Raw genomic sequence first — 22,927 nt, 5'->3', positions numbered from 1 at the left:
GTACAAAGAACGTTCTGATCATTGCAAGAAAGATGTCATTTTTAGTTTGGGAGAAATTGTTTAAATAAAATTTTCTCTATAGTTCTAGATAAGTTGGTTCATACGATCTCGTTCCCTTCTATATTGTGTACATGTTAAGCATTTGATGAGAAAATGAATTAATGTGTTTGTAAAGGGATAAATTGAAAAAAATAAATTAGTTTATCACTTTCTAACATTTAACTTTTTAAACAAGCTAGTTTAAATATGCATAATAAAGCTTTTTAAATCACAAATTGGATTTTTTTTTTTTTTTTGGGTTAAACTAGATGTCCATAAAAGATGTTATAACAATTGATAGGGAAGCATTTTTGTGTTTCACATGGAGTATGGGTGCTTGTCAACATTTCCCCATATTTATGGAGGAGAAAGCCCCACAAGATAAATGCATTATTTGGGAGCTTTGACCTTGTTTTTCTTTTCTTAGTACAATTTATTTTCCCATTCATTACCCTTTTACTTTGATAGACTAGATATCTTACCTTTATTGTTCTACTTGTTTCTCTATTAAGCATGTGAACAATCTTGAGAGGTATATCAATAATAATATGTACATTTTGTATGCTATATAATTGTGAATTTAAAATTTAGTTTTCTCTTGTTCATTCAATAGCGCGACTTGTGTGTTATGAATGATGAACGAGTCATTTATAGTTTTATCAACATCATTTAATAAGAAATTTCCTCATATTCATTCAGTGAATGATAATTCATATTTTAACAGGATTTATTTGATAGGAAGATCCGATTCATAGTCTAACCGACTAATCAGGAGCCAAGCATCTAATACTTCAAGAAATGCATTTATTAAGAAGTCCTAAAAATCCATGCACTAAGCATCTCCATCTAAGTAGCACATCATTTACTCAAATAGAAGAATAGAGGATATTTCAAAAATCTCAAAAGAGATGAGTAAATTTCAACAAAATTCTCAAGATTTCCTTATAAAATCTATATTCTATAAAAGTAGTGTGATATTATCTTGATAAATATTCAATCTCTGTAAATAGTAGGTCTCACAAAAGATTCATGCAATTAACTATACGAGCACGGAAATGTAGCATAACTTTCGCATCAACATATTGAGATTCAGTCGGAACAACTTTTTGCGTATATTTATTCCCCTATCTATTGTAAATTTGATCATAGTTCATCTGTATTTGTGACTAGATACCTTTAACTACCATACTAGTGCTTTATACTGAATGAATTGATATTTATTGTCTCTATTTCAATGTCCCCTTAATCATTCTCCGACTAAAATTTAAATACGTAACTACATAGAATAAAGTTAGCAAATAACAAGACGACTTTTTAAATATAATATTACATATAGCGTAATTTATTATCATCTTTCTATTTGCTAAAACTATCAAATGTAGTGAGCTAATGTCTTTTTATTTGCTAAATATCCGATATAGTGGGATATCAAATTTTTAATAAAGGAACCATGAAACAAAAATAACATTATCTTAACTCCGAAGTCGTCTTCATATGTCATTATCGAGACCCGACTTTTCAACACCTAAAATACAAAGGAGAGGTTGGAGAAAGTAAAATATTATTTTTAATTAAGAGAATATTTTATTCTTCTTATTCTTTATGATTTCCTGTCAGTTTCACCTTTGTACGTAAGTTTGTTGAGTGCACATAATAATTAAAAGCGTGCATGCACATAATTATTTATGATAGAGACTATGGGCAGCAAAAATAATTGCCGGATTTATAATTAAACGTTACCATATAAAGTTTATTATAAATCTGACAATGAAATAATTTTTAAATGGATAGATATGAGTGATATATTAGTGAACAACGGCTGTAAATATGACAAAATGTGTGATTAAAATTAAATTTAACAAACGCAAATTAAAAGTGAAGAAAATCAGAAGATGCATTAAAATAAAAGTGTAAACCTAAAGTAACCTTTTTTTTTTTCTTTTTTTTTTTTTTTATTAAGAAGTCCTAAAAATCCATGCACTAAGCATCTCCATCTAAGTAGCACATCATTTACTCAAATAGAAGAATAGAGGATATTTCAAAAATCTCAAAAGAGATGAGTAAATTTCAACAAAATTCTCAAGATTTCCTTATAAAATCTATATTCTATAAAAGTAGTGTGATATTATCTTGATAAATATTCAATCTCTGTAAATAGTAGGTCTCACAAAAGATTCATGCAATTAACTATACGAGCACGGAAATGTAGCATAACTTTCGCATCAACATATTGAGATTCAGTCGGAACAACTTTTTGCGTATATTTATTCCCCTATCTATTGTAAATTTGATCATAGTTCATCTGTATTTGTGACTAGATACCTTTAACTACCATACTAGTGCTTTATACTGAATGAATTGATATTTATTGTCTCTATTTCAATGTCCCCTTAATCATTCTCCGACTAAAATTTAAATACGTAACTACATAGAATAAAGTTAGCAAATAACAAGACGACTTTTTAAATATAATATTACATATAGCGTAATTTATTATCATCTTTCTATTTGCTAAAACTATCAAATGTAGTGAGCTAATGTCTTTTTATTTGCTAAATATCCGATATAGTGGGATATCAAATTTTTAATAAAGGAACCATGAAACAAAAATAACATTATCTTAACTCCGAAGTCGTCTTCATATGTCATTATCGAGACCCGACTTTTCAACACCTAAAATACAAAGGAGAGGTTGGAGAAAGTAAAATATTATTTTTAATTAAGAGAATATTTTATTCTTCTTATTCTTTATGATTTCCTGTCAGTTTCACCTTTGTACGTAAGTTTGTTGAGTGCACATAATAATTAAAAGCGTGCATGCACATAATTATTTATGATAGAGACTATGGGCAGCAAAAATAATTGCCGGATTTATAATTAAACGTTACCATATAAAGTTTATTATAAATCTGACAATGAAATAATTTTTAAATGGATAGATATGAGTGATATATTAGTGAACAACGGCTGTAAATATGACAAAATGTGTGATTAAAATTAAATTTAACAAACGCAAATTAAAAGTGAAGAAAATCAGAAGATGCATTAAAATAAAAGTGTAAACCTAAAGTAACCTTTTTTTTTTTCTTTTTTTTTTTTAAAAAAAAAACCAGAAAGAAGTATGTAATGTGCATAAAGTGTCATTTGCCCTCTACCCTCGTTTCTTGTACATATCATAATTTTTCCACTTTGGTTTCTCCCAAACCTACGTTTCGAGTTCTTTAAGATTGAGTTGAGCCGAAATCGTACATCGTCTTTAGTTTCATCGAACAAACGTGGAGAACTCTTCACAAGACTAGAAATATAGTAGATAATTTTTAACTTATTTTTCTTCCTTAATATTATCCAGTACATCTCAATAACCATGTCACTAATATGCATTGGTGTATACTTTGTATCAACTTTTAAAGAACACCTATCTATCTTGATGAAAGATTCATTATCAGTTAAGGGGATTTACTTGCAACATTTTTTTACACTACACATCTGGTTTATGTGCAAATCTTAAGGGTAACAAGTTCACAAATTTGTGGTCAATACCTTCTCTCCCTCCATCCCTCCAATGCCTCCTTGCCATGGTCACGAGTCTCTTTATATTTGTGTCATAGTCAATCAGGTTGAAGTTTCAATGGAAAAATTTCAAATTCAGAGGACAATTCTCTTGGTGCACTGACCGTGCCCCAAAGAGACAATGGTGGACTAGTATAGAATACTAGGGCAGTTGAGAGAAGCACGCCAACAGAACTCGACGAAATGGCCCAGTAACTTTGGGTTAAATGGTGTTCTCCCTCCCTCCTCCGCATACCGCCATGCCAGTCACGAGTCTATATTCATGACTCCTGCGACGGTCAACAAGGTTAGAACTTCCACAGAAAAAACTTCAAATTGGGAGGGCAATCCTGCCCGTGTGAATTGACTGTTGTACTGATTTACCTCAAACTGACAGTAATTACCTCAAATTAGCTCTGAAACTCAAGAGACAATACACAAACAATATTTTAAGAATACACACTGACGGGCAGTATGATAGCATCCCGTACCAATTCGTGCCCTTTCTCTTGGTTCGTATTATATTATACATGGTAGCATATCCTTCCACGTACTCAAGATTAGCGCTATATACTAGAAATCACAACCTCACAATAGAAACAAGGTGGGAACCCTGAAGGGAAGTTGGTAAATGGATAACTAAGGACTCAAGGGGTAGAAGATGAGTTCGAAGAGCCTTAACAAATATTAGGCTCCGTTTGATTGCACGAAATTTTCCATGAAACTTGAAATTCGAATTCCAACTTCCACTTTTGGCCTGTTTGATTGACAAAATTTTTCAGAGAATTGATTTTCCATGAATTTCTAGGTACAACACCTTAAAGCGTGATTTTCCACCTTTTTTTTCCTAGGGGATAGGTGGTTTTTGGTTTTCCACCTTTTTTTATTTTTATTTTTTTTGCTTTTTTTATTTTTTTTTTAATTGTTGGCAATGGGAACAAATTTTAGGAATAATTGTAAAAGAGGATATCCCTGAAATTGACAATTTCCACGCAAAACAAAGTCAAACGAACATCAAAAAATACTTTTACTTCAACATTTTCCACGTGAAAAATTTATACAATCAAACACAATAATTTACAATTTTCATGAAAACAATTTCTAGGTAATTCAATTCCCTGGAATTCATTTTCTTTCCACCTAAATTCCATCTTCGCAATCAAACAGACCCTTACTGGTATCGCTAATTACGCATTAGCTGCCTAAGGCAAGGCTCGAAGTACTAACTTTATACATTCCATGGGAAGTGTCCCAAAGGTAATGCAGGAAACAATATATTGGTTTAAACTCCGGAGAAAGATCTAGATGTAAGTCCTTGCAGCTGTATATTTAGACAACGCTCTTCGAACCTCTCTGTGGCGTGGGTAGGTCGAGGATAATCAGAAAATAGCATCTTTCTGATTCTCTGATATATTGAACTTCACCATTCATAAGCCTCAAGATTTTTCTGCACATGCTTAGCCCTAGGCCTTCCTGGGACACCCATCGACCCTTATGGAACATATCTTGCACTAGTTCAGGAGGAAGACCTTCACCTGGACACACAATTCTTCATCAACAAAAAAACAATATCAGTCACTAAGATAGCATAAAAATTTTAGAACTAAAGCTTAAAGGACTAGTGAACAAATACAGAAAACAAGCGGATAGAAAAGAACTTTACTGCTCAAGAGGAATAAATACCTAAATTCAATGTGCACAATGATAATTCCATCGGAAATTTGTTTCAAACTTGGTCTAAGTTGAATTTCTACCCAACCTTCTGGAGATGGAGCATGATGCACCATGTTCGATAAGAAATTTGCCAAGACCTGTTGAATTCTAACTTGATCACCAAAGACGGACAATGTCTTAATTTCCTCTGGGATATCTCGGATCAATTGAAGACCTCTTTCCCTCAGCAATAACATTGATTGGCTAACAACAGCATCTATTACACTCCCAAGTAAGAATTCTGACTTCTCGAGCTCCAGCAAACTACCAGAAGATAGGCTAAAACTTAGTACATCTCTTGTTTATAGCAATCAACAAAAGATAAGCAGCAACATAAAAACAAGGGTATTAGTTTAACAAGCTCTGTGGATCAGCAAAAAAAAACGTTTCTCACTCCATCCAAAATGGACAGATATTTTTCATCTTTTTACAGTTCATACATGTATACAAGCAAACAAGATTGGAGCTAGAGTTGATGGACGATTTCCCTGAAGGTGGTAAGACTGTTTTCTTGGAATAGAAAAAATTAAAAAAAATTAAGGATGTTATATTGCCATTGCAACAGACAGTTTAAAGGTTAAATCAGAACCTACCCATCCTCAATATTTTCCAGATCAACATCCTTTATAATCTTTAACATCTGCTTCTCACAAGCAGCACTGCTTTCAAGAAACTGCTTTTGATCTTCTGTCAAATCTGTGGCTTCCAACAGTGAGTTAGTAAACCGTATGCCACTTAATGGATTCTTTATTTCCTGACAAATGTAAGCCAGCTCTTTCATCTTCGAAACACACTTCTTTTCCTGTTGCTTCTGGACTCTTAAAGCTTGTTGCAATTCAGGACTTGCAATCTGCAAGAAACAAAACGCTCCAATAATCTGTCCATCCATATTAACCCTCTTATTTGCAGTCAAGAGAGCTTGAACATATCTGCCACTTCGGTCAAAAAAAGAAAACGGGAACTTGTCAGTATCCTGGCCATCAATTGCATTATGCAAGACGATCATGAACTTTGTCACAGCATCTGCGCCTTTAAGCTGACAGCAGCTGCCAAACACTTCCCCTACTAACATCTTTCCAATGATGTCCCCTCTGCTCCACCCAGTGAGCTTTTCCATAGCAGTGTTCCACTCAGAGCAAGAGGTGTTGTCGTCTGAAGCAAATATAGGTGGAATCAGAGGGTTTGGACTGTGTACAATAGCCTTGTAATCACCTTGAATGTGGACAAATTTATCCATTACCAGTTTTTGTCCAGTAATGTCCTGTCCAACAATTTTCCAGACTCACCCGATTGCTCGAAAACAGCGTGAAGCCTAGCATCAACTGTGTACTGTGCAACAGCTTTGCTAATTGATTCTCTATGACTCTTCCTAGAATTTACATTAACATTACTCTGATGATGAGGATTGCTTGTACCTGACGATTGAGCTTGAGTTAAAGCCCGAGAATTGTTATTATTAGCATGCGTTTCTCTGCTTCCTGAAGCCATTTTCTTCCCCCCAAAAAAATGCTACCTTTTTCAATTCTTGAATTTCATGCAAAAATTGGGTTAAGGGCACAAATAAAAACAAATAGGGGAGAAAAATCGAAGTAGAAAACGAAAAGAGATCAATATTAACTATACTGGCACCAAGAATTTGGGGGTGAAATTGGGTTTTGGCACCAGACTTTTAATCAGTGTCGGAGGTCTTGGCAGTGGTGGTCTAGGGGATGGAGTGCGAGATGTTCTGAGGAGCGGGGTTCGTCCTACGGGGATTTGTTTGAGTTCCTTCGTGTTGAGCCTTATTTATCTCTTGTTTGGTAAAATGCTTTTTAAAGTTGATCAAACTTATTTTTTATGTGCTTTATTGGGCATACAATTTTTATCTAAATTTTATAGAATCCATCAACTTATAATCTCAAAAGCCCTGTCAAACAAGAACTTACTTCTATTAGTGAAAAATTCAATCAAAAAATAACAATAAAAAATGTAATCAATTTTAATGATTTTATGACGTGTTATAATGATAAGCTAGCATATAAGGATGATTTGTTGCATCATAAGTGACAATTAAGCAATTTTCATCAGGTGAATTTTGAAATCATAATTAGAACGGAATTAAATTTATGTCATTCAACTGAGATGAATTAAAGCTTATTGATTCAATTGCGATTTCGTTGTGATATCATATGAAATTTACCCAATAGAAGTAGAGTTGAGCATGATTTGGTTCGTGGATATGAAATTTTAGGGTATTTAGTAAGTGGAGTCGTCAGGTCCAAATTTAATTATGAAAACGTTTGGATCCATTCGGTTCCTAGGTTCCGTGCTATAATTAAATTTTTTAATATTTACAAAGTTACGTTAATTCAATTAATGATATGTTCACTTTTGCATATTTATTTGTTGAGATCTTCCTAAATTTGATTGTTAAAATTTCAGGAAGATGAAGATATCGAGCTCACAATAATTAAGAGAGACGCGATCAAACTTCAATTCGATTTCTCCAGAACGATAAAAAAATGTACTACCATAAAGTATAGATTTGGGTAAAATTTATATTAATATTAATTTGGACCCGGATTGAAAATTATAAAAAGGAAAAGCATATTTTTGGGTTTAAGTTAAAATAATTAATTAGCAAATTTATTTAGAAAAAATAAAATAATTTGGTTTATTTGAAATAAATAAATTAAAAATTTAGGGAGAATTCGATTCTTACTCGATTTTTCAGTTCTTAATCTAAAATCGAAAATCTGATCGAACTCGTCGATTCTCAATTCAGATGTTTATTCGGGTATTTAATTTAAAAAGAACAGATTAGTTCGATTTAGTTCGAGTTGAGTCCATTTCGATCGATTCAGTTTGGGAGTTTTGTCCAACCCTAAATAGAAGAAATATATGTAGAGAAAAAAATGAAGGGAAAAAAGAGTCTATTATGTAGATCTTTTAAACATCTCCCATTTATTTTATGAATCGTTATTTAGTTCACATTGAAGTACTTCAAGAAAATATGAAAATACGTTTATCTCCGTAAGAAGAATGCATAGTACGACTTGCACAAGTCATTTTTATTTAACAAATAGACACACAAATTAAAATTAATCACCAAAATTGTTCGGATATTTTATATTTTCTTAAAATATAAATAAATCACGTCTAAATCATGAAAAAAATAAAAAAATAAAATCGAATGCTCTCAATCAATATTAATGTTTCCTCTTCCATTTTTTTTGTTCCCTTTATAGTTTTTTTAGAGTGTGTTTGATTAATTTTGTTTTTCATGAAAAATTTTATTTTTTTAATCAAAATTTTTACTTTTGAAATGTTTGATTGACATTTTTTAATTAAAAATATTTTTTAAAAGTTGGTCACGTGATCATATTTTTTTTTTTAAAACAAGGAAAACATTTTCTTTACATAGAGGTGTTTCATTTCCTTGGTAATTCACTCACACACACACACACTCTCATTAAAATTTATTTATGTAAAGAGAAATACCCTGCTTCTTTACTTTTTGGAACTTTACACACTCACTTCAACAAGTTACAAATAAAAATCGAACTTTCAAAAAATAGAAATTTTAAATAAAAAATTTTAGATTATACTTTCAATGATAAAGTTTATATTAGATAGTTATTACATTCAATCAACCATTACGTTCTCCAAAATATTTTAGAAGATATAGAATTTGTCGCAAGGAATAAAATTGATTTCTTGGTCGAAAGGCCATGTGACATGAAAAAAGAAAAAGCTCGAGTGAAGATGAGAACATATAAAAAGAATGATTTGAAAAATAAATGAATTCAGAAGCAGAAATAAAAGGTGAAAACGAAGAAGAGGAAGACGACGTCGAAGAGAACATAAAGCGAAAAGCTAATCTTTTTTATTCGTGAATTTAAATCTTTAAGTCGATGGAAACAAACAAAACATAAAAGACGTGATGGGACAAGTGATGTCTACTCCCTTTCAGATCACATTCCCTCCACGTGAAAGTTGCAACCCTGGTCCCCATTTTTCTTCACCCCAGATCTAACTTATCATCTGTACTATCATTTGTTGGTCCATGATTCCATGCACACACCGCATTCAATTTGCGCTACAATCAAGTTTGAAAATTCTCAAATTAATAAGCACCTCTCATGGGCCTAGCCCATCCACTCGTGGGGCTAAACGAGCCCAGAAAATTGACTACCCAAGCCCACTGGGCCTGTTGCATTATACCAGGTTGGCCTAGGCCGGTGAGTAGGCCATGCTTGGCAAAGCTTCTCGCAGAGTCGGTTGAGCCTACTCAACACTAGTCCAACCGTGTCATGCATTATGACCCAACGTGCTCTTAAAGCACCAGTCAAGAGCAAGGTTGTTTAACTCTCGATATCTAGTGGTGTCTAGCACTATGCACCAAACACAGAGCATGCCTTAGCCCAAGGCAAGTAATGCTACTGCGTTGGGCCTCTCAAATTTAAGGGGCCTCTAAAATGATGGTTGGCAGAAGGAGTTTATGGATCTGTCATGATCTTAGCTTGACATTGATTTTCCACTACTAATCTTTGATGCTTTATGTTAGAGGATAGGTGAAAAAATGAAAGAATTTTAATTATCTTCGAGTGTGGAGAACAGTTTGGGAATTGCATTTTTTCTGTTCTCTCGTCAACTAATTTCTGTCACAGTACATTCATTTTCTAGTAAATGTATTAAGTGCGATATTTTAGTGATGATAGAAACATCATACATCTCGTGTTGCATGCAAGTAATGAAATTATATGTTTCTAGTTAGTTCACTTGGTGAACTTATACAAAGTAATCCTATATATTTAAGGATTGATTGAACTTTAAATTTGAAGTACTGCATACAAGAAATCTGAATAAGAGCATAAAAAGATTCATTGAAAGGTTTTGATGTTCCTAAAGTTTGTCTTGGCATTCTCAGCCCTTGATGTGGACCATGCAGTGCATTAATAGGTTATAAACTAGCTATTAGATCACCTACAACTAATATTTGTACTTAATCACAAACTTGAGTCGACAAGTTTCTTTTTAATATTAAAGTGTTAATTATTTAAATATTTAAATATTATTACACAAGTAAAATAAAATATGTTCAAGGGCCTCGTAATAATTAATTGCCTAGAGCCTCAAAATTCTCGAAACCAGCCTTGACCAAACATATTACTAAAGCATGAGCCCAGAGCATAATTGTTCAATACTTGATGTCTAGTTGTATCTAGTTTATGCACCAAATACGTCCTCGATAAAAGGGAAAGTACAAAAGTCAATGCCACTTATGCTGAATCATATAAGGTGAAGAGAATGCGCAAAACGAAATTTCAATAGAAATTTAACTTTAAAATAATGCATAGATGTGTTATTTCTTCCCAAAGCTGGGACCGTAGAACTCTTCAAGGTGAATACACCTCATTTCATAAATGGAAATTGTGTGTTCTCTTTAGTTGGACGTGTGTTAAAATTACAAATAAAGTACTCTTCCTGCTTTTAGCAGTACAAAAACTAGATTAACAACTGAAAATCATCACAACAAATTGACAAATGAAAACTTCGAATAAAAATGAGCGTTGTAAGGTAGCAACATTGAGCGTATGGCTATCTGGATACTCTTCACTTGGTGTAGAGCACATCTTCCCACGGATGACGGTATAGTGGCTGTTTCAATCTCTTCTGGTCGAATGTATGCCTAAGTATTGAAAAGGATGTAGTCGATCAGACAGATCAGATAGAGATTGATAGCCATAAATAACTTACTTTCTAGAAAAGTAACTTTTAAATATAGTCAAAGATGCTCATCAATGTCCACTGGAAAAGAATAAAAATAAGAATGCATGTATTAAGAAAATATTTAATAGTTAACTCACCCAATGAGACCAATGGAACGGGCCAGCACAAAAAGTCCGTTAAGATAGCCAATCCCAACAACCTCGTCTATTTCTTGCTTGGTGAACATACCACTGCCAGCGAGGAGATCCAAGAATAGGGATCCAATGGCACCATCGACATTAAGGACTAGGTTGTTTGCTTTTGAGAGTGTGTATGTCTCAACTTCAACTGCGTATTCCATGTATTTCACGGAGGGAAAATTTGTACGTGCAAAATGTTGTAGCAATTCAACTCTCTTGTCTCTGTTGTCACCCCTCTTGATTCTGCTCCACAGGAAGCAAATTAAGCATTCTCAGACTATGATTCAAGATCTTATACGGGGTCACATTGACAAGAAAAGAAGCCCCCCAAAATAAATAAATAAACAAATACATATATCGAAATAAGAACATTAAGAAGATTATAACCTGTGTCCAATACCAGGTACGCGAATGCCCTTCTTTTTCATGCTTTCCACAAATTCATAAGGTGTAAGGCCCTGAGAAGACAAGGTGCAATTAAGATATTTTAGAATCCCATATGGGTTCAGAAAAGCTGAATGTCTTAAATTTCTTCTTCTCAATCAATCCCCCATGAATCATGACAACTTACCCTGTCATAAGCATCCTTGAAGTATCGAGCAGCATCATCAATAGCCCCACCAAATCGCGGACCAATTGTCAACAAACCTGTTTAAACAAGATGTGGTTAAATCACTGCATAATCAAGAAACTAATCTCAAAAAGTCCATTTACTGAGGAATGGTTTCAAAAAATATTATACATGTGGACTTTTCAGATAAGAAATATGCCACGAGAATCTACAACACACCTGACACAAGACTAGACACCAGGTCTTTTCCAGCCCTAGCAGTTACGATGGTGTTGTGAGCACCAGAGACACAAGGACCATGGTCAGCACACAACATGATGCAGATCTGGATTAGTCAATTGCAGTTATCAGAAAACAGATGTAAGTTCAAACATAAATAAACTTGGCGAAAGAGATTTGACATATAGGAAAGTATTGATAACATATTAATGAAGGAAAATATTTACAATATATAAAGCATAAGTTTGGAGTCAGGTGAAACTTCAAAAGTTTGAAAGTTAAAAACGTAACTAGTGGAATAAAGAATTAAAGAAACTCACTTCAATGAATCGTGTACAGTAGCGGGGAAGACTTCTTTTGAACCACAATAAGGAAATAACATCACCCACGCCTAATCCCTGTTCAACAATGGAAGACATGGGGACACCAGCGTAGGTTGGCTCTTCACCTGAAATTGAAATACAAATCAATTTTAGATAATTAGTTCCAATTGATTCATTACACAGCAAGTTGCCAATGGTATTAAAGACATATACTCCATACCCCTATCATCAGAGATAGTAGAAATTATATGTGTTGGGGCCCGAACTTTTCCACTCTTAATTGCCGTGTTAAGATCCTCAGGAATTTGAGGTGGTGTCACTTCTTTCACGGGTGTGATTTTGCCCTCTTCCACCTATGAGAATTCAATCAGGTATTCAGCAAAACTAGTATCGGAGAAAATGGTTAACGTAAGTACGGCATTTGTCTGGTCAAGAAATCCTATAATACTTACCAACTTCTCAAATGTTTCTTTGATTGCACTTTCTAACGCTTCATATGAAGTGGGAACGACTGCTCCAACTTCTCTGAGTGCTTGATTTTTGGCCTGTGCAGACTCCATCTCACCACCACTCTTTGCTCCCTATAACAAATAGTAAAACAAAAATTGCGATATTATCTAAATAACAAAATCACGTGAATCAAAGATGGAACCAAGATTTATTAGCTCACCGCATGACCAAACTGTACTTCTGACTTGAAGAGCCTAGCACAAGTTCCGCTAACCCAGGCAACCACGGGTTTGTTAATTTTCCCCTGTTTAAGGGCTTCAACTAGTGAATATTCATCACGTCCACCAAGTTCCCCAAGAACTACCACCATTTTAACCTGATTTCATAAGAAAATCAAGATTAAGAACAAAGAAAACAAATTGCTGGGAGCTAGAGATATGATTGACCGTAATGAGGATAAAATCTCAACACCAGAAATGCTCAGACCAAGAGCCCCTAAGGATCTAAGTATGGAAAATTGCTATACCTGAGGAATATTGTTAAACCGCAGGACATGGTCAGAAAGGGTGGACCCAGGGAACACGTCTCCTCCAATAGCAATACCTACAGAAATCACCATTAAAATGAGATTTATATGTCAACCTTAGGGCATTAAAACACCCCAAAAGATCATGAATAAAATGCTCAAACAGGTTTCAGTGTTATATCTCCAACCTTCAAAGATTCCATCTGTGACACGGGCAATTGTGTTATATAGTTCGTTAGACATGCCACCCTGTTATTGAACAGAAATATTATTAAAAGCGACCTCACAAACAAATAAATTTCAACTGCTCATTACACTATACCAAAGGTAATTTAAAAATACTATGCAAACTTTTGGCCAATGGAAGGCCAATCCATTAAATGCAGAAAAAGGAATGTAAGACTGAATTTCTAAAATGCATTAGAACATGGTGTGTGCTAGAATATATATGATAGAAGCGTCTATGGGCAAAAGATTAGTGGGAACTCCTTTGACCGTGGATGCTAGAATATATATATGATAGAAGCATCTATGGCGAAAGAAAAAAAAAATGATTAGTGAGAACCAAAGTATACTCTTGTAGAATATGATGAGCACATGTTTTCTGCATTAAATTGTATATTTTACATTAAGGAGGAAGTATTTGAAATGATTACTCACTGATTTGGAGACAAAGCCAACAGAGCCAGGTCTGTACAACTTGCAGTGAATAATATTATCGATAGTCCCTGCAGTGTCACCAATCTTAAAAGCTCCAGCTTGAATACCTCCAACAGTAGCTGGGCCAATCACAACCTGAAAACATGCTTACCATTTTAATCAAATCCATCTCTGGAGAACACTACTAACGGACTACCGAAGGAAAGAAAATAAAATTATTAAAGAATACTTGCATGTTCTGAAAGGATAACTTTATGTGCAATGGATTTAAATTTTCCAAACGATAAATCGAAAAAACAATTTCACATTCCTTACCTTATTGTTTGCCCTTGCATAACCAATTAATTGTTTAGTGTCCGCTTCAGGGACACCTTCAGCTATTATGGCCACAACTCTAATGGTTGGCTGCTTAAGAACAGCCATGGATGAAGCAGCAGCACTGCAGGAACATTGCAATTACAGCAATTATGTCATACGAGAAGAAAGAAATCTGCAATCAAGATTTTTGTAAACTAGACAAGACCAACCTCCTAAAAGATGCAAAGTTAATGAAAACATCAGCAGTGGGATGTGAAGCACAGGCGGCTTCAATGCTGCAAATTACAAGAAAAATTCAAACTCAGTCGCAGATGAGAGAATTTAAAATAAAAAGAAATTAAGGGAGAGTCAATATCTGGACATCACAAGTCAAAGGAAATTCGACCAGAAACCATTTATAAGCACGTAGTTAGAGATGCTGTAAATTATAACCAGCAGGCGAACTTAAACAATCACGTGTATCACGTGTGCTTTTTCCGTTTTAAACATGGATTTAGATGTCTATGATGCTCTAATTGAATTCATACAATTATCACAATAATTTTCAAAATGCACAATCATGCATTATAATTGGCACTGAAGGTTGCAGATAAATCTACCCTAGATCAACTTACAAAAGCAGTTAAACATATCAAATGCAACATATTATAGGACTACTATGTGCTGGTTCAAGCTAAAATTTAGGTTAAAAAAGGACAGAGATTATATCACTTTATCAAGCTGACACCATCACGATTTTTAGTGCAAACCAATATATTATCTTATCTAGCATTCAAGTAAAAGTTAAATAACATGCAACATTGATAAGATAAACAAAACACACGTGGAATGAACCGGTATGGCAATTTCCTCCTGACCAAAAAAGAGTTTCTGGAATCCCTCCGAACCAGGATTTATGATTCCAGCGACAGAAGGTGTTTCTCTCCCTGCATAAGTATAGTAAAAAATGTTAATCAATGATCCAATAGCAGTAAAATTCCTCTAAAAGCATCTAGTTCCTTTGCAATCAAGCAAACAGAAGCATGAGCTGTGGTATTTCCACATACCACATAGAAAATCAAAATCAAGCATCCGCTGGATGGGCAGTTGCTTGTAATTGTAAAACAATGCCTGCGTAGTTTTGGAGAAAAGTTGTCCAGTCGCCATGGTTCCTTAAAAACTCCTGCATGCAGCTACAACATCAGCATATGACTAATAAAAAGATAAAAATATGTCACAGTATAAAGGTACCGGAAAAAAGTATCCTAAAACAAAATAATAAATGAGAACCATGCAGGCAGAACATACAGCATAGCATATACAGTAATAAGTTTCCATATCATTCATAGCTAATCGAAAGAATTTCTTGTTATCTCTTACAAAACCTGGGGACAAATGAACTTTAAACTCATTTTTTAGAGTATTTCTTATCACGCAAAATGTGAAATTGTCGTCTTCTTCCATTATTATTAAAATTGCTAATTCCTTTCGGCACAAGACGCCAATAAACAACCAAATACACTAATAAAAATAGAATATTAAATGGCATGTTATATTTACAAAACAATAACTTTCGCTAGCCATCAACCAGAAAATTCACTTAGAACAAAATTTACCAAACCAAATTGCATCTCAGTAAGTAAGATCTGCAGGAAATGAATAATTTTCATTCAAATCGTTACCCTGTTAAGCGCACACGATCAATTACAATGATGCAGCTCTAATTATATCCAAAATTTTGTTAAAATAAAAAACATCCGCATTGGATCACCGCAAATTGGCAATATTGAGTAAACCTTTCACTATACCGAAAGGTAGATCTTATTGCGTGTCCCATGACTAAGAAAAGCTAGCAGTAAAACTCGAACATGCTACTTTTCAAAACTTTGTTTAGTGACCGTTAAAGTACCAGAGATCTATTTTTCAACCGAAATTTAAAACCAAAGAAAGCTTCAGAAAAAAGGCATGTCTCCTTGGAATCATCGAAAAAGGAAAAGAACAGACAAATAGATCCGGCAATTGAAGCATTCATCCAAAAACGCACACTGACTGATATCACGAATTCAAACGAAAATGACCCAGAAATAGATCTACGTACAATTTACACGGAATAGAACTAGAATGCTGGAATTCATCAACAATTACGTACCTTCGGACACTCGCCTCGTAGAATCAGACGAGAAAAAATGGGAATCTAGGCTTAGATGAAGAGTAGGGGGGGTAAAATGAATAATTTATATAGGAAATGTTGTTAAAAGAAGGTGGGCTATTGGTACGGGGACATTTCATACTTTAGCAGTATTATATTGCCGCTGTAGCAAGCCAAGTCGGATCAACTGCTTTTGTCTAAGTGTGTCACGTGGCATTTATTGGTCAACCAATTTAGCTCTCGTTTGGCCCCATTTTTTAAAATAAAAATGGGTAGAACAGTATTGTTTTTGAAAAATGAGTTATTGAAAAGGAAGAAAAAGTTTTTAATTTATATATAATATTATTTTATGGAAGATAGTATGTTTAAAAATTTGAGAAAGAATAATGAAATGTAATTTAATAAAGGCCAAACGAGAGCTTATAATTAATTTCATGGTTGGCATTTTTTTACTCAACCTAAGACAAGAAGAAAAAAAAAAGCCTTTTTTTTTAATTTTTTTCGTAGAATATGTAATTAAAAAATAAGAAATTTTTTTGAATTTACTTAAAATTAGTTTATTTGAAGAATGTGTGCTTAAAAATGAATTGGCGTAAAAATGTGTTTTCAAATTATGAGACTTAAATAGAGACGATATAAATTTGATACTCATTTTATTGGGACGTCCTTTGCTGTAAACTTAATTGTTGTATTCAACACGTGATTTTATTACATCAATGACAAGTTTGCTAAGATCGATGAATTATTAAACAAAAATGGTATTGATATAATCATTTATAAATTTGTCAAACGGAGACTTCTTAGTTGCATTACTGAGTGTCGATAATGGGTCGCGATCCTGTCAAAGTGAGCTAACCCTATAATCCATCCTTAAAAGATTCGATTCGAAACTCTTATCTATCAAATGTTCAATATGAATTTTTTCAACCAGGTTAATTTAGTGGATAAATCAGGAATATGGAAACAAAAAACGACAATTGAACTAGGGATATTTTCGAAATTTATTGAGAGTTAAAATAAATGTATAGATTAGATCGACTGACCTATTATATCAAACATGTCTTTCGTGTTTGTCGATTCTTTGTTTGTTTATATATAGTTAAAATAAATGTATAGATTAGATCGACTAATCTATTATATCAAACATGTCTTCCGTGTTTGTCGATTCTTTATTTGTTTATATATATATTTGGTCAGTGTATGTATATGTAACGCTGTTGATGTTTAACTAACAAAGTTTGAAAGAGAAGGAAAGTAATGGGGGTTGGACAGGTTAGGTGGGTTGTATGGTGGCTTGACTTAATATTTGGAATCAGAAAATCAAAAGTCACGAGTTTCATAGTGTGTTACCAAATAAATAGCCAATAATTTTGGCACAATTACTGAATTGCCAGTAATTTGGGATTTTTTTTTTCTCTTTTTATATCAAGAATGGCTTGTTTTATTACCTTAATTATTTTATCAAAATTCCGTCCTTGCGCAAATCCTGATCATGTATATTTGTACTTTCTATGTGTGAATGTGATATAAGCACGAGTCTAATACTTATTTAGAAAGTGAGTTTGATATGCAAGATAGAAATAAACGAGCTTTAAAATGGAAATACAAAATAAAAGAAGGAAATCACTTATAGGAGGTAAATGATGTAGGTTAAGAAATGTGGATTGATAAAAATTAACATCAAACTTCTCACCAATTAAGCAATTAAAAAGAAAATCTTGATGGATAGAGTTTCACTTATAATGACTTGAATACGAGGTACGACCTCTCCATATTGCAAATCGATCGCACTGTAACAAAAAAAGTCATCAGAAATGTTGTGAGAGTGGTAGGTACAAGAAAGATAATTTTCTAATCGAGTATGAAAGAAATATACAATATATTGTCATTTTCAAATCACTCTTTTATGAGACACGAATTAGTTCACATGCTGTGGTCTTAAATCATTTTCAGCAAAGTGTCGATTTTTTTTTTTTTTTTTTTGTCGAATTGATAATTATTTTATTTTATGTAACAGCAAGAAATACATTGCTCATAATATTGACTTTATATTATGCCGTAATGTAAGTCTATTATTTTCACAATAAAGTATGTTTGTGCATTTATAAATTTGTTTATTAGAGTCACATTGTAAAATGTCATTTGTGAACATGCCTATGAATAGTTTAGACTATACATTTCTATATTGTCAACTGAGTTACTGGATTGCTGCGTATGAAAGCAAAGTCCAAGTCAAGTGTCTTTTAAGGACATTGTAAAGAAGTCTGAAAAGTTGATGCAATGGCTATCATAAGGAAGCCAATTGATCGAGTTGCGTTGATTTGGTCCTTAGGATATTTGAGCTCGGTTCATGTTCATGAACTAGGCTTGGTTTGGTTCTTTGGCTCGTGGACCTTAGGACGCTAGAACATTAAAGAGATAATTCTCAAGAAAGAAGAGCCTTATGATTGTCAATTTGGATCTTCACCACCTATCAATGCAAGGTATTATTCGACCTATAGTTCGTGAAAATCAAATTATAAGAAATACACAGGAAATGAGTTAAAATTAATCATGTAACATATAATTTGAATTGAAGATCAATTTCATATATGAAACGTTCGGAACTTACAAATTTGTGTGTTGAAAACACTTATAATATGCTTATGAACTTAATATAAGCGTTTGGTTCTAGACCATCTTATATTTGTATGGATCACTGGTCGATAGTCTTTTAAGATTTTAATATAGTTATTTACGTTAACGTTGACACGTGAATTTTAATAAAGCATGTAGCCATTTCTAACTTCTAATAAAAAGGGGAATGAGGGTCTACTATTGATGCAATAGTAAATTAATCCAATTTTACTATGTATGATTTCATTTTTTATTTTTCATTTTGTTTATGTCAAACAAATATTTTTCCACACATCATGTCGCTAGCATTAAAAAATAATTATGTCAAACAAATGTTCTTCTACACATCATGCCACTAGCATTAAAAAAAATTGGTAAATATAAACTGCCATGAGCAAAAAAAAAAAACTCTTCGCACATGAGCTTTAAAAAAAAAATCTCCGTACAGTGCGGAGGGATGACAAACACCATGACAAAACTCTCTGCACAATACGGGGAAATGACATTCTGTGTGGATAGTCCGCACAATCAGTGCGGACACTGTTCTTACAAAGTGCGGACTCTTCGTACTGTGCGGAGTAAAAAAAAAAAACTTCGCACAGTGCAGAGAGTAAAAAAAATAAAAATCTCCGCATAATGACTGTCACGTGCGTTGCACGAATTTTGCATTTATCATATTTTTATTAGTGTATGAATTTTAATTTTTTGGAAAGTTTTTGAAATAATATCTAGAAATATTTTCATGATATAAGAAAATAATTGTAAATTATTTTTACAATTGCATAACAATATTGTATCATTTAGAAAATATATACTTGTATATTTCATACTTGAATAAGTAATATACGAGATTATACAAATTATTTTGCTTGTATTCTTTGATAGTGTTGATATAATTCAGTTGAATGTGAAAATTATATTTCTAAATTTTGTGTAAGTCAATATTGAAAAATTGAATATTGAGCACCATATTCATATGCATTTATATTTTGTGATTCATATATATTTAATATTTATTTTATGCTTATATTGAAAAAATAAAAATCTGAATTTTTTTTTAAAATTCGATTTGGTAAATGAGTGTAAGGTGTTCTGCATTCTCAATATTTGTAAATGCAAAAATTGGTATATAAAAATACAATAAGCTGTAAATATGGTAGGCAACATATACGGTAAGTTACAAATACGATAGGTAGCATGTACGGTAAGCTGCAAATACTATAAGTTGTTTGCAAATACGATAGACTGCAAATACGGTAAGTTGTTTACAAATACGCTAGGCTGCAAATACGGTAGGCAGCATATACGATAAAGTGCGAATACGGTAAGTTGTTTATAAACACGGTAGGCTACAAATACGGTAAAATGTCAATACGGTAGGCAGCATATACGGTAAGCTGCCTACAAATACGGTAAGCTGCATATATGAATTTATAATTTGTTATAAATGTATAAAAATTATTTAATATTGAATTTCTTAAGTATTAAATGTTGTAATTCAATATTATTTCCTTTTTTATAATTGTATTTCCGAGAATTAAAAAAGAAAAAGTGGTTATGAAATTACTAATTTTTAAATGTGTTTTTTTATTGAAGATAAAAATAATTTTTTAGTTATTTGTAAAAAAAAAAAATTTATTGTAATTTTATTAGCGTAATAAGAAGATTTATTATGCATTTTTATTTTTTACATTTGGTGAAGAATTTTGTTTATGGCGATTGACAAATATTTTTCATGCATCATGTCAATAACATTAAAAAAATAATAATAATTTTAGTATATATAAACTCTATAAGACAAAAAAAAATCTCCGCACATGAGAAAAAACAAGACTCCGCAAAGTGCGGAAAGATGACAAACTATCTCTCCGCACAGTGTGAAGAGAAAAAAAACTCTCGGGACTTTATCTGCAAGTTCCAAGAAGCTTTTTCTCAAACAACTTTTGATCAATGCATTGAACACTTTAATTCCTGGCCTACTACCCGAAAGTATAATTTCATTGAAAATTGTATCCGCTTGTAATGTCCAAGAGCTATCATCAAACAAGTGTAAAATATTGAATTTGGGTGGTACCCTAGAGCCTCGATTTATAAAAGCAATGCCATGGTACTATCAATATCTCATTCTTTGCACAACTCACATATTGTTTCATTATATGAATCACGAGAAAGCTCATTTTCAATACCGTAAATATGATTTGCATTCTCAAAAATTGAGCTGTGACTGGAATTCAAAGAGGACATAATTGATTTTGAGCCATGTTTTTCGACTCTGTTTCATTGTACATACGAAAATTTTACAATTTTGAAATTTGACTTGTAATTAAGGAATTCGAAAACAACTCTCCGCACTGTGCGAATATTTTTTTTTCTTTCTGTACTCTGCGGAAAGTTAGTTTGTCATCTCTCCACACTGTGAGAAGAGTTTTTTTTTACTCCGCACTATACGAAGAGTTTGCAAACTCTCTGCACATGGTTCAATTCTCTCCGCACTGTGCAAAGGGATTTTTTTTCTTTCCGCACTTTTTTTTTTACTCCGCACATGATTTAACTCTCTACGCACTGTGCGAAGAGTTTTTTTCTCTTCGCACTGTACGGATAGTTTTGCCACGGTGAAAACGAACTCTCTGCACTGTACGAAGATATTAACTCTCTCCGCACAGTGCGGAGTTTTTTTTTTTTTTTTTTTTTTTTTTTTTTTTTTTTCTTTTTTTTTTTTTTTTTTACTTTGCACTGTGCGAATACGAAGAGTTTGCCAACTCTCCGCACATGGTTCAACTCTCTTCGCACTGTACTGAGAGGTTTTTCTCTCCGCACCTTTTTTTATTTTTACGCAGCACTGTACGGAGAGTTTTTTTTTTCAATTTTATAATATTGAATTATACAAAATTTAGAAATATAATCTTTACATTCAATTTAATCATATCAACACTATCAAAGAATACAAGCAAAATAGTTTGTATATTTCAATATTTCTTATTCAAGTATGAAATATACAATCATATTTTTTCTAGATAACATACTGCTATATAATTGTAAAAATTATTTGCAATTATTTTCTTATATCATGGAAATATTTTTAGATATTGTTTTAAAAACTTTTCAAAAAAACTAAAATTCATACACTAATAAAAATACGATAAATATAAAATTCGTACAACGCACGTAATAGCGACTAGTATTTAGTAAAAAAGGGCTGTGCTGCTATATTGGTAATTTTTTTGAAAAGGAAGGATTTTTAAAATTTTATTTTTTAGGTCAAATCAACAAAACTTGATGTGGGCCGAAACGTGGGAGGAAGTACACCTAACTACACGGCTAACCATTCAATTAATTCTGGCTGTATTTATTTAGGAAAATTATGGGTAGCAAACTGGCAGATTGAATCACAAGACGTACCAAATAATGAAACATTAAATTACAAAATTAAAAATCTGGGGCAAAATTAATTGTACGAAAAAGACAAGTCTTGAGTATGTAAATGAGATCGGTTCATTAGTGAGTAATGATTCACAAATTGGTACTCACCAAATCCAGACTAACTCAACTGAATCTAATTGGGTCGATTTTGAAATGGGCCAAACCGACCAAGTCATGTTGATTTGGATTATATCGAAAATCGACACAACCCAATCTAACCCCCAATCATAAATTCTTGCCTTAGTATACCAATCTCACACGCTAATCCAATAGGTGCCTTTAGCAGGAAAGCCAACTACCTAAACTGATCATCATATTGGTTCATAGGCTGCCCAATACGAATATCAGATGATTAGCATATCTCCAATCTCTTTTGTGCTAATCACAACTCAAAAATATATACATGAAGCTCGACTTACTTTACACTTCTGATATTAACTAATCTCGTTATTGAGTATATATTTTTCAACATCTCTTTTCTTAGAGTTAATAACCATCTCTTAT

The 22,927-nt window shown here is 32.8% G+C and overlaps 1 protein-coding gene and 1 pseudogene across 1 annotated transcript; both read right to left on the bottom strand.

The window, feature by feature from the left end:
* Positions 1 to 3,967: 3,967 nt before the first annotated feature.
* LOC111371341 lies at positions 3,968 to 7,079 on the bottom strand (annotated as a pseudogene).
* Positions 7,080 to 10,623: 3,544 nt separating this feature from the next.
* Positions 10,624 to 16,534, bottom strand: LOC111371340 (ATP-citrate synthase beta chain protein 2). Its single transcript, XM_022993263.1, has 17 exons — positions 16,388 to 16,534; positions 15,306 to 15,421; positions 15,083 to 15,185; positions 14,469 to 14,534; positions 14,257 to 14,380; positions 13,942 to 14,076; positions 13,470 to 13,530; positions 13,282 to 13,358; positions 12,976 to 13,131; positions 12,758 to 12,886; positions 12,526 to 12,658; positions 12,303 to 12,430; positions 11,983 to 12,088; positions 11,764 to 11,840; positions 11,580 to 11,650; positions 11,151 to 11,435; positions 10,624 to 10,972 (listed from the first exon to the last, which is right to left on the bottom strand). The coding sequence occupies exons 2-17, from the start codon at positions 15,403 to 15,405 to the stop codon at positions 10,897 to 10,899; spliced, it is 1,827 nt and encodes a 608-aa protein (XP_022849031.1). The 5' UTR covers positions 15,406 to 15,421; positions 16,388 to 16,534; the 3' UTR covers positions 10,624 to 10,896.
* Positions 16,535 to 22,927: the final 6,393 nt, after the last annotated feature.

This window comes from Olea europaea, chromosome 22, assembly GCF_002742605.1.
Source record: "Olea europaea var. sylvestris chromosome 22, O_europaea_v1, whole genome shotgun sequence".
NCBI classification, from domain to species: domain Eukaryota; kingdom Viridiplantae; phylum Streptophyta; class Magnoliopsida; order Lamiales; family Oleaceae; genus Olea; species Olea europaea.
Note: the sequence above shows the minus strand (reverse complement) of the source record. Positions and strands in the feature narration are given on the sequence as shown.

Coding starts and splice junctions, on each gene's coding strand:
- LOC111371340 (XM_022993263.1), bottom strand. CDS start 15,405: ATGGCGACTGGACAACTTTTCTCCAAAACTACGCAGGCATTGTTTTAC. Junction 12,659..12,757: donor AAGAAACATTTGAGAAGTTG/GTAAGTATTATA, acceptor GAATTCTCATAG/GTGGAAGAGGGCAAAATCAC. Junction 10,973..11,150: donor CGTTCCATTGGTCTCATTGG/GTGAGTTAACTA, acceptor TTCAATACTTAG/GCATACATTCGACCAGAAGA.